This window comes from Balearica regulorum, chromosome 1, assembly GCF_011004875.1.
Source record: "Balearica regulorum gibbericeps isolate bBalReg1 chromosome 1, bBalReg1.pri, whole genome shotgun sequence".
Classification (NCBI taxonomy): Eukaryota; Metazoa; Chordata; class Aves; order Gruiformes; family Gruidae; genus Balearica; species Balearica regulorum.
In genome coordinates this window covers 63566837-63579678 of record NC_046184.1, presented here as the reverse complement: position 1 = coordinate 63579678, position 12842 = coordinate 63566837, and the positions used below count along the sequence as shown (strand labels likewise).

Below are 12842 nucleotides of genomic sequence, written 5' to 3'. Positions count from 1 at the left end.
AACTGTCATGTGTTATTTGATGGGAACAGGAGAGAGTGCGGGCACCCCAACCAGGAGGGCTGAGTCCCTGTTGGGCAGAGCAAGAGGCAGCAAGGGAAGACCTAGTTTGGATTTAGGTAAAATGCTGTGTACCAATAAGGACAATTCAGCCCTGCTACAGATTGCTGGGGAAAGTGAGGATCCCATTCAGGAAAGTCTTTAAGAATATCTGTTAAAATGGTACAGCTGCTTCATGCTGGGGTTAGATGGCCTGCTGTGGTCCTGTCCAGATTCTTTTCCATATTTGTTCTATAGATCACAAAAAGTTTGTTAGCTGTTTCTTCCTCTCCTGCCATGATTTATCTACAGAAATCACTTCTGAAACAATTTTCAACCATTTCCTCTGAAATACCATTTCCTGACTGTTGTACAAAGCACCCTCAGCCTCTAACTGGAGGGAAAAAATAGCAGCTGGAACATCACCTATCTAAGATCTCATCCACAGGCACACAAAACCCTCAGAAATTACAGAGACCCCAGGCATCTCCTGAAACCATGGCTTTCAAAGAGTTTAGCTGGATTGTGACTTCACACCTCATCTTTCTAACCACCCCAAACTAGTCTGGGGGCCGCCTTACCCGTTTCTGGGAGCACATCCGTCCCACTCATGCTCAACCTACCCCTCTATCCACACACAGATTCTCCAAAAGCTTGCATTGATTAACAATTCTCGTAAAGGTGGAAACTCTCCGTGATATCTGATCCAGGAGTCTCTGCTTGCTAATGGGCACAAGGCGGATGCACCCATCGGTGCCAATGACACAAAAGCAGCTGCAAGATGTCGCAGACATCCACACAGCGGTGGGGGTCGGTGCGGGCAGGGCACTGACACCGGCTGCAGCCCTGAGAGCTGCAGTGCTCTCAGCACTGCATTAAAGTGTTTTGCTCTTCTGACACTGGTAAAATTAATCACTCTGGTAAAGTATTAGATCCATTTGTGTGTATAGCTGGGAACAGGAAGAAGAGCTGGTAAATAAGACTGGATGTGTTATGGCTAGCTGTCTTTCGTTCCATTTGATCACTGGAACACACAGATGACTGCTTACTTTAGGCTATTAGACATGTTTGTTATACATAAGGATTCATGGACTTTCAGTTATGCTTTTTTTTTTTTAAACTTACTAGAATTATACTGAGTATTAATTAAAATTCCAGCACTCTGCTCGATGGGGGATGAAGATAGTACTAAGTATCAAGGTGCCAGGTAAATGCACTGGTCTCTGCACTGTGTTCATGTAATGCTTCTGTATATTAAAAGACAACACAAACTCACAGAAGAGAAACGTGGATAAGTAAAGTGATAAACAGAATGGTAAATCTAAGTATAAGCACATACATAAACAAATAATTTTTTATAAATTTATTATACATGTATTACTGAAGCTGAAATATTTCCAGAGGAGCAGTTTTCCGTTGGAGGAAAAAATTCTTCTGCGGAGCTGTGACAACATAAGAACAACAACCTCTACACCTTGTTTGGAAGAGGAAAGTTTTATTAAAATACCGAAGGGCAAGTAATTTTATTCCATTAATTTCTAGAAATGCAGAAAACAACTAACTCTGGGCAAATCCTGAGAACTGGCTCGTCTCAGAGCTTGTTCAGAGAAATGATATGACCAAATTTATTCACAGAAGGCTCACACTGAACATCACACTCAGTATCTAGCAAAATACAATTTTTAATGATCACCTAAGGTACAGAAAAAGAAAAAAAAAATCAGTGAAAGGAAAGATAAAAATGAGGTCACTCTGCACATAAATCTCTTTTGCATAGCTCCCTGTCAAGAGCTTTCAACAAGGGCCAGCTTGGAGGGGGAACTGATCCCAGCAGGAACACACTCTTCGGGAAATTAGACCAAAGTACAGTCTTCCCCAGATGGGTGGAAAGTCCCATCTTAATGCATCGTATTAGTTACAAATAGGCGAGAGCAATTGCTTGTAGGATCCTGGGAGTGCTCTTTGGGTTTCCTGTTATTAACAGTAGGCAGTTAAAGACAAGCAAACCTCAACCCTCCAGATGAACTGCAGCACTGAACTCGATTGCTCAGAAGGCTGCAAGAGTTCTCCAGAAAAGATTGTTGTGAGTTGTCTAAACTCACTGCATAACCTAGAAGAGCTGTAGACACACAGGTTCAGCAGATTTCCTGAAACCTTGCACTAGGACATTTCCCTCAAAAATGTCAAGGGGAGCAAATTTTTTAGGGTCAAAAAGAGATGAAACCTAGAGTCTTCTATGGCCTTGCTTAATGCTCTGCTTATTGACTGGAGAAGGGGGTTGGTTAAAGGGTGGTGAAAATTCCTTTCGTTCTTCTCATTGAGTTTCTGAAAGGCCAAATACTCCTCTGGATTTTCAGAAGGAAAATCTTCATGTTTTTCTGCAGGAAAGAGGTAAATTGGAAATAGGAGCCTTCCTACAACCAAAACGTTAGTGTTTAATTCACTCTGGAAGTAGACTGAGGCTTACATCTCCTCCCTGAATATTCTGCTGCCATCCATGCCCCTTGCAGGCCCTCAGAGGTTCTGCTGCCCACCAGAGCCTCAGATGCAACCTTAAAGTTACAAACGTTGTGGTTGGTTGTGGGACCAAAAGTTAGTGCTGTGGTGGTCAGCATTGTACCATCCAAGGCCCCCACCCCACAAATCAAGCCAGGTTGTAGCAGGTCTCCTTCCATCTACTGCTCTCCCATGTTGGGTAGGATAATTCCCGAAATCATACCTAAACAGCCCAGTGCGGAGCATGGATTCGTAGAATCATAGAATGGTTTGGGTTGGAAGGGACCTCAAAGATCACCTAGTTCCAAACCCCCTGCCATGGGCAGGGACACCCTCCACTAGACCAGGTTGCCCATTCAAGCCTCCTGGACCCACATGAAGGAGGAATTTGGAGTGTTAAATGTTATTTATCTTGAGCTTATCTTTTTGCCTTTTCTTACCTACCTGCTTTCATTTTCAAGATCTAAGACAATCGCAAATACCAAGACATCCCAGCCCCAGAAGCAGGGGACGGGTGTGAGGTGTACCTATACTGTGCTACCCTTACGGGCACGGATTTGCCCGCTGTCTCCTGCTCCAGTGGAGCCACGTCCAGGCAGCGGGGCTGATGCAGCCCATGAGCATGAGCTGCCCCCACATGCAGGCAGGAGCAGAGCTGTGCGCAGGTTGCTTTCTTGCAAAGCTGCCTGGTGATACAGTCAATGACCAAAGCACATTCATAGTGGCTGCCATAGGCTTTGGCTTCCTCAGCTTGGGAAACGCAGGAAAGTCAAGGGGGAGGGAGTTATTTCACAGCAATGCCTGCAAAGAGTGTGATTCATTTATTTATTCTTCCATGAACACCCTAGCTGGGTGACTAAAGCAGATCTGCAGATTGATGACCCAGAAACATTAGAGATAAATTTCATAAGCAGGGGAAAGAAAAAAGTTAAAAGCCACGCACAGACTTATTTTCCCAGGTTCAGTGGTTTACCTCACAGCCTGAGCCCTAGCCAACACAAAGAATATAGCACAGAGACTTGCTCTGGGACATTTTTTCCACCTCTTACCCCTCTCAGGGTGGGGTAACTGAGATTGGTTGCACCTGTGACTTCTTAAATTAGCAGCACATATGATCAGCATAGCTTCTGGATCTCATAAATATGAGGGCCAGGGTAGCCTGTTTCTTCTTGGTTCCAGTTTAAGCTGCTGAGGTGGGGGCTGTTGGTTTTACTGCACCTTTTCCTTCCCTCAGGTAAGACATTTGCACTTGCAGGGTTTGGTGGGGTGGAAAGAAAAAGGGAGAAAGTGTCAGATGAAGTAAGTCTGCTCTGGTAGCTTGGGCTGCTGAGCTCCTCCTGGGGAGGCAGGAACCTGCTTGCTCCTTGCTTGGAGGATGGGCCTGCAAGGCAGGATGCTGCAGTGATTCCTGAGGAATTGAAAAAAGACTGGGTGAGTGTAGGACAAATGCTTCTTGGTTTTGCTTCAGTCCTGATCATGAGAAATGTTTCTGTGAACAGAAAGTGTCAAGGTACAAAGCAAAGTGGGTGTGAAACAATCTAGTGCAGGCGAACTGGTTAAATTGTGGCTAGTATCAACCTAGTGCTAAGCTAATACAAAGGACTTGAGTATTTTGCTTTATTTGTTAGACCCCAGTGATGTTCCTTGCGCAGCTGTATCTGTGGTGCAAGTGTTGGGCTTAGGCTGTTGTGCTGCTCTCAGCCTGTGATTCCTTAGCGCCCGTGAAGTTTGTATGCAGGAGAAGAGGTGCCATGGGTGCCTGTGGAAGCTGATGTGCCTCATCCCAGCACCTTCCCATAGAAATGTGTGGCAGGACTCTGCAGAGGGCAGGGTTCCAAACCCATATGTGTGTGCCTGTGCAAGCTTGCAATCATAAATGCACTCAGCCTCCTGGCTGATATCTCTGTTTTCTGGCCTTCCTCTTGGAGTACTGCAGTTACTTTTCTAAAAAACGTGCTTTTGTTGAATGTGACTTACATAGTGATGGGACAAGAGGTAATGGCCTGAAACTGAGGGAGAGTAGATTTAGATTAGATATTGAGAAGAAATTCTTCACTCTGAGGGTGGTGAGGCACTGGAACAGGTTGCCCAGAGAAGCTGTGGATGCCCCATCCCTGGAAGTGTTCAAGGCCAGGTTGGATGGGGCTTTGGCAACCTGGTCTAGTGGAGGGTGTCCCTGCCCATGGCAGGGGGGGTTGGAACTGGATGATCTTTAAGGTCCCTTCCAACCACAGCCATTCTGAGATTCTCTGACTTGAAAGCATTAAGCCCCAAGCAGAGTGTGACCCTGGCCCCAGAGAAATCCCTTCTGAGTCCTCGGTCATGTAATCCCATGTACAGCTTGCAGGGTGGGGTGGGGAAGTTGTCTTCTTCTCATCACATTCCTGTTCAGCTAGCTAGGCAGTATCTGACACAGAGGTATTGCACACCGGCCATTACACAAGCCATTAGGTTCAAACCCCGACAACGTTGTTTGGCCCTTTAATGGCTGTAGCCATGAATTTCAGAGAGTTAAAACATCATATCTTTACTGATCTTATGCTCTTTGATCTCTTTGAGTATTTCCTCGTTCCTGTACCATGATATAGGCTGTAGATGTAGAAGTGAATGCATCTCCCTTATTATATGGTTGGCAATAGGAGAATCTTGCTGCTTCTGTACAACTCTAAACAGGCCAGCCTCTGTAACCTGTCGGCTGGCTTCCTCGCTGCCATTTTTACCCTTTTCCAGCCTTGACTTTGCCAAAGGCTGTATTCTATGGGCACATCAGGCCTTTACTCCATGCAAGGTTCATAATCCTTCACAGGATCAAAATGACTGAAAGGTGTACATTGTTTCCTCGTGCTTTCTCTCTCCTAATTAGTCAAAGGAATGAGGTTTGGAGGAAGCAAAGGTAATCACACAAGGTCAGGTGGTGTGCTGGAGTAATTGGATGAGAGGGAGGTAGAAATCAACATTGATTCAGTTGGATCTGTAGTATCTCTGTGCAGCCTGCCAGGGTTAAGTGTTTGGTTAAGTGATGCTATAGGGTTTGTTCTCACCCTATAGTAGTAGTAATAAACCCTAGAAATGCAGCGAAATTCACATTTACACATATTGTGATGAAGGGATATTTACATCATCCTTTCCACCACAGAGAAACCTCTCTGATAATATAACTGGTGCTGTATCCAAAAGAAACAGCAGAGAGAGCAGCTTGCATAGCAGAGGAATGAGCTGTAGTACAAGGAGGGGAAAGTTTTGATCCTTGTTCTGTGTTTTCCAGTCAGCAGAGACCTGAGTGAAGGCTGGACTGCAAGTGTCCTCCTTCCCAAGAAAGCACATCGTGTTTCTCAGCTAACCAAGTCCTTCCCTTTTTCACCCTGACGAATTTCTCATGCAAAGTTGAAAAGTTCAGTGGGGTAGGTGGAGCCAGATCCCCTCCAGAAGGCTGTACAGCTTGGTAACTGGATGAGGTGAGACATGTATGCTTAAACTCCCATAAAGATTTGAACCTGACTTACTGCATCACTTCTCAGTGTTATAAGTGCTGAGGGAAGGGAGCTGTAATGCCCGCCTCCCTCAAACCGTGCTTTCCAACAGCACTTTTATTGCCTCAAACTCTTGTACACCCAACAGACTGATTCTGTGAACACAGGGATATGAGCCAAGTAACTCGGTGGTTTCAGGCCTGGAGAGGTGTAGATTGCTAAGGGAATTCATGACTGCTGATGTGCTCTAAATGCCATGCTGAGAAAAAAGAGTAGAAATCCTAAATCATGTGTATATTTCTAATATGTTACCTCCTACTTTCCTGCTTTGTTGTTTCTTCTACTCTATATTGGGAAGACTGTACCTCACAGAGGACCAGAGAAGCATTACTGGCAGCGGTTGGAAGGGACCTCTGCAGATCATCTAGTCCAAATCCCCTGCTAAAGCAGCATGACCTAGAGCAGGTTGCACAGGATCGTGTCCAGGCGGGTTTTGAATACCTCCAGAGAAGGAGACTCCACAGCCTCTCTGGGCAGCCTCTTCCAGTGCTCGGTCACCCTCACAGTGAAGAAGCTTTTCTTCAAGTTCAGATGGAACTTCCTGTGTTTCAGTTTGTGCCTGTTGTCAGATTGCTGGGTGCCACTGAAAAGAGTCTGTGCATTCAACAAGTTGTTGAATGAGGGTGTGGATTTCTGATTCATGACTTGGAATCTCTAACATTTGGAAAGGTTCTTAGAAGTTCCTGCAGTACAGATCAATGTAGTCAATGAAATGTAAAGGCAATCTTCTCATCATCTTATTGAAAAGCAATGCAGGACTGCAGTCCCACCACTGTGAAAAGCAGGAAGGAACTGTGCAAAGTGTGCTGCCAAACAGCTGGTTTGGGCTATTCTGGACTGCCTGGGGACATCAATACTGAACATGTGGGCTGGTGGGTCATCTTACTGGGAAACCTCCCTATTTCACATGTGAGGAGCTCTGGGTGTTGCTGTGTAGGTGGAAGCTGACACGTGGTGGCATGAGGAGCAAAGCAGTCTTCCTAAGATAAAATGCTCTTTGCAAGCTTTCTCCAGGGTCTGCTCCATCCTGGGAGAACAACAGTGGTCAGGCTAATTGGGGGAACAGAAAATTTAAGATGAGGTTCCTCGCACTGAGGGCGCAGGACCTGTTTTGTGCATCTATACTGGTGTAAACCGTGAGTCAGCAGTCACTCCTGATTTGTATGTGCTGAAATGTTAGCAGGATCCCATCCAGTGTCCTCAGCACCCTGCACTTGCATGGCCTTTTCCTCATTATGCACGAGGCTGCTCTGAGACGTGTTCCAGGTCATCATGAGTTCTTATTCAACTTGTAATTGAGTGCACATTTGTCCTGGTGTGGGATTTTGCCTTCGCTATGTTCAATGACCTTGAACAGATCTGAGGCCTCCATCCAGGTAGCTTTGCAGTCTACAGAGCAAAAACTGAGCAGCTTCACCGAGTGGTGTCCCTCTATTTGCGTGTGTGTGTGTTTACACACACATGCATCATCTTTCTTTCCAGCTCCTTCTCTCCCTCCTCTTTTTCCATTTGGTTCTGCTTTGCATTTTATTTGCAATGTGTTGTCCTGTTGTGAGTATTGCTCATGCATGTTGAGTTAAGGTTCCCTGAGGAGGCTGTCTGGCACTGAAAAATTAAAATTAACTTTTTTGTTTTTCACACTCTCAAAGCCATCTATTATAAGCTAAGGGTTTTGCTCCAGGGTAGTAGGATGTTGGGAAGAGCAGAAATATGGCACTGCTGAGAATCATTTAGCATAAAAAGTGCACTAGTACCCAATGGTGTGCTGATTACCTCACCTCCAAAGGCGAATGTGTATGCTGTTTAGGTCACAAGTGAAATAAGCATGTTGAATCTCATTCTAACGTGTCATTCTTATGGACTTTCTTTTCCACCTCAGTGCTTTCCTCTAGATGTATGAACTGTGTCCTGTTGAGAGCTTGGCAAAATATGTCTAGAAACAGCAGCTCCCTCCCTTTCTCTCCCCCAGAAAATAAGGAAATTGTCTTGCAAAACCAAACCAATTTATTTCAAAGTGTTTCAGTTTGGTGGATGGCAACAAGGGGACTTTGGCGCTACTCACAGTGAGGAAGGTGATACCTCATCTTAAATCTACAAATCAGACTTACTGTACATGAAGAATCTGAGTTTGTCCTCTCTGCTCACTGCAGAGATCTGAGAGGTGTCTTGTACATCCTGGGCACGTGATTTTTTTTTTTCCTCTAAGTCCCTACAATGCTGGCCTTGCTTCCACACTAAAATGATTCACGCACTAAATTGAAGAATCCACTGTGAGTCTGATCTTATGAGGCGATCTTAAAAAGTTAAGGAAAATAGCAGCCTCTGTGCTGTTGAATTCCTTTGCACGTCCCAATGATATGGTAATGGTTAAATATCCTGCCAGTATGCAGGTGAGCAGCTTTTGGAGTTTGTTTGGATTCAAGAAAGGAATGAAGTGAGGAAGCCTCACCAGTGAGGACCCTGCTGTATGTGACCAAAGGCTTTGTCTTTTGTGGCCTCCAATCCTCTCCTGCTGTTTGCAAAACTCAATTTCTGTCCTTGGTTATTACTACACTTTGGCCAGGAGAAGACATCCCAGTTTTACTGCAGAGCACCCAGTTCTGTGGCACCTTGGCCTTAATGGCAGGCAAGGGATAAAAACTATGGGAGGTACTGCCTTCCCTCCCCGTGTGCCCAGTTCTGTCTACCCAAACTGCATCCTAATTCTGGCTGATGGCTTGGTATGGCCACTCACCCTTTCTTCCACAGGACACATTATGCACCCCTGCAAAACCTTTTGATAGCTTTGTGGTACAAAAATGTGCAATATAAATCCAAAGGGCATTCTTTAATGTAAGACTGTAAAATGTACACAAGGTCCATCCCACTTTGCCTCTTACTATTTTCTCTTTTCCTCTTGTGGGCACTTGCACAGCATCAGGGAAAATTGGATCCATGTCCTTTTTGAAATGGAGTCCTATTCCAGACATTTAGTCTTGGGGAAGATGAAGCTCTGCCTCTCCACGGGGAAACAAATTGAGCTAACCATGTAGTGCAGGATGGGGGTAACATTGGCACGTCGGATGATATTTGTTCAACAGTGCTTCTGTGTTGCTTCACCTATTAAACATGAGCATGCACGTGCCCAAGGAAGGGCCCAGCTGCTGCAAAGCCTTGTGTAACAACAAGGAATACCTCTTCCTCCGACAGCCAGGTAAGCCCATGCTCTAATGCACAGCTGTGGCAACTGCTTTGCTGCCATGGCTGTGACCATATCACCTCGTTTTCTGCTGGCCAGAGCAGAGCAGCTCTTGGGCTGCAAAAAGAATCTAAAACTCATCACTTGTTCTTCTCTTTGCCATAAAGTCACTTGTGCATAGTTGAAGCAAACTTCTTTTGGTCTGGATTTATTTTCATTTTGCGGCTACAGGAAGAGTCACAAACTACTTGGGTTACTTACAGTAGAAGGGAGTAAGGTTTCCTGGTACACATTTGGGTCTATTCTCGTCATGTGCGACTGCTATCAGTGCAGGAGGTGCTGGAGCCCCCTCTGTCCGCACCTGACCCTTCCAGTTGGAGCAGGGCTGTATGCAGTGCTTCCAAATGACGTTTTGCACCAGGCAGCAAGTTCAATAAGCCTCTGAAATTCATTAGATGCAAGCAGATTGTACGTGGGGCCAGGGTTTGGGTTTTCTCTGTCCCTTTGTGCAGCTGCTGGTGGAATGTGTTTCCCAAGCCCCCATCTGCAGCCTGGTTTATTTTCCCTCCTCTAAACCTTTTCTTTGTAGGGCAAGATGGAGAACAATGGGGAGCAATGGTCTGAAACTGAGCAAAGCAGGGGAAAAACTAGGCTAGACGTCAGTAGCAGTTTCATAACTGATGGAAACGAGTATGGGAGCATGTGCCCCTGGGAAGAGGCTGAATCTTTTTCATCAGATTCAAATGAGGCAATGCAAAGGAGGAGGAGGATTCTATTAAAATTAGAGGAGAAGAGAAAAAGGGATTTGCTGGCATGACTTGGGCTGGAAGAACTCTCACAGTCTGTTAACTCGGTACAGATTGAAGACTTGGTTATAGGGTATTTCCTGTTAGAAAGGCTTCAGCATTTCATCTCCCTTACTCACGCGTACAAGGTCAAACGAAGGGATTCGGATTTATTAGAACCTCAGGCGCTGCCTAACCTCTGGGGGGGATGTCTGGAAGGAGCCGATAGCTGTGAAGAGGCTGGTATGAGCATTTAAGCTGAGCGTTAGTTGACATTTGCAGTGTAGAAAACAAGAGCTTTGCCAAACCCGGCCTGAATGTTGGCCGTGGCCGCAGACCTGCACCTGGTCAAGTTACAGTGCAAAAATTTGTACAGTGCTACTGTTAAGTAGTTGAGCCCTGATAGCTCTATTTAAGGCTTGTACTTATGAAGCAACTGGAATAACACGTTGGGTATGGTGGTAACTGTGCTCCTCTCTGGTACTTTTATTTAGACTTGGATTTTGTTCAGCTTTTTGGCCAGGCCCTCAGCTGCTTGCAAAGGGGCAAAGTAGGGGCTGTGATAGCGGTTCTGACCACCCCTGGGAGCAGACCTCCACCTGACCTTGAGATTGTCCTTAGATCTATACCAGCAGACTTCTAATGTGGTGTCTTCCTCCTCAGCTATACCTCCCCTCCCTTTTTTTTATTTCCCTCTCTGGTCTAAGTGAGTAATAGAATAAAATGAGAATTGCCCTTGGGTAACCTCTGGCAAGCAGAATGCTCCTTTGTTGACACAGCTTTATAAATGTGTTTATAAACGCTATGTGAAGGCCATCCCCATGTTCCCATGAAGGGGCTTCTCTAGTGGTGCCTACTGAGCTCATTCAGGGCTGCATTGGCACTAGACCCATTTGGGAGCCTTGCCTGCTCCTCCTGTGAAATGGTGACCCCTGTATCTCTCTGCCTCACCTCAGAGGACCACACCTGACCCAACAGAAGTGTCTCCATAAACTGTACACTCTGGTGTTTTCCTGTTCCTGTCACTTTGGGGATAATAAATATCAATGGTAATAACTAAATGCAGATGCTATAGACTGAAGGCTATGCATGACTCATTTTCCGATGTCAGTATGCACATTTTTAGTACATGAAGTACTCTCTCTATATGGTTTAGTTTCTTCCCCAATACTTCCCTAGCGTACCCCCTCTGTGGCAGGAAATTGGTGTGTTTGGCACTGGAGGGAGCAAAAGCAGCCTTCTGCAGATGTGTCTATAGGCTGACACACCTATAGGCTGCAAAACTTGTTGAGGAAATAAATCCTCTGAAAAAGAATTTCATGCTGAAGGAGTTAGTCTTCCTTACTCTGGTGTCCATGGTTCTGTCCCCACGTTTCAGAGAGCTGAGGATAGATTGAAGGCAATGTCCAGGCTTCAGCCCAGTTCCTTCTGCTGGATTCCTACCCATTTCTCGGACTTGCCAGTGTTCTCCAGTCTCAAAGCATGGTAGAACTCCTTTAAAACTTAGCTTTCTAATTCAGTATTGTCTTGGTCAGAACTTTATACAAAAGACTAAGAATTTTGAAGTAAACAGAAGTTTTTTTGGGTGAACCAGTTTGCAGACCAGGAAAGATTAAGGGATTTTTAATCTCATGAGATGAGGCTCTCACTAGTGCTAACTCCAGGTTGCATATGCAACGCTATGCAATTCTATCTTTGTATAGCAGCTCAAGTATAGATGCAAAAGTTGTAGACTCTCCTGTGTTTCACTGGGTGCCTTGGCTGAGGTGGGCAGATGTGAACGTGCTTATAGTGCTTTAGGGCTTGAACTAGTTGTATGTGGAGCCAGCTAGGGTGTACCTACAGAATGCAGCTCACGTTTGTAGCTGAAGGCTACCCTAGTCAGTGTGAAATAGGCTTCACTGCATGCAGCAGTGAATGTATCTATCTCTATCTATATATCAATATACATATGTGCATGTGGATATTTCAAACCCAGTTAGTTCCCCACTGCTAACTTTCACTTGAGCTGTGAAACAAAATGATACTGCTTCACATCTACTGAAGCAGAACTTCTTGTTTCAAATTTAGTGAAGAATGTGCCATTGAGTGAAAATGATTTGGCTTGAACTAGTGAGCCTGTTTTCAAGAGAAATCTTCAATTTTATCAGCTGTCAGTTTTGAAGCTTCAATGCTCAGAGTTAAGCTTCCTTAGCCAAAAACAGATATTCAATAGGTTAAATGGATTTGCTCTTCAGTAGCAATAAGACTGACAAGACAAGAGGAAGTAAATGTTATGTTTTTAATGCTGATTTCAACAGTCTCCTGTGAAGTCAAAGCACCAAACGTTGGGTCTCTTTCAGCGAAGCCTAATGGCACCAAGTTAGGAACCTGCCTGGACACACCTTGTTTTCAGTATTCGTCGCTGAAGGGATACTCTGGATGGTCACGCCACCTGTGGATAGGTCAGATTGAACAAGTGAGTGTCTCGGATGAAGCAGGATATTGCATCACTGTTGCCTGTGCCTGGCAAACCTCTTCCTTGCAATATATGCCCTCTTGCCCTTCATGGAAGACTCTTCTGCTTATTCAGAAGCTGTCTGCTCTGAACAATCTTCCCTGCAGAGTTGGAAGAAAACCTATGCATTTAAGGAGAGGACAATGAAGGACCATTTTTCAGGCCTACAGACTGCATACCCTAAGGACAGATGGGGAAAAACCAACAAGAATTTGGATCTCGGCTATTCTCGCTATATTTGTAGATTTAGCTCGGGTCAATAGAAGTGTTGTAGGAAAGGGGGATGGCTTCACTATGTGTGCATTGTGGAAGGGGAAGAC

General features: G+C 45.1%; 1 protein-coding gene across 1 annotated transcript in view; it reads right to left on the bottom strand.

The window, feature by feature from the left end:
• Positions 1 to 12287: 12287 nt before the first annotated feature.
• The window catches only part of AKR1D1 (aldo-keto reductase family 1 member D1), a 34524-nt gene continuing 33969 nt past the window's right edge, over positions 12288 to 12842 (bottom strand). The window contains exon 9 of the mRNA XM_075755280.1: positions 12288 to 12459. Coding sequence (XP_075611395.1) covers positions 12417 to 12459 — 43 coding nt within the window. The 3' untranslated portion in view covers positions 12288 to 12416. The remainder of the gene's footprint in view (positions 12460 to 12842) is intronic.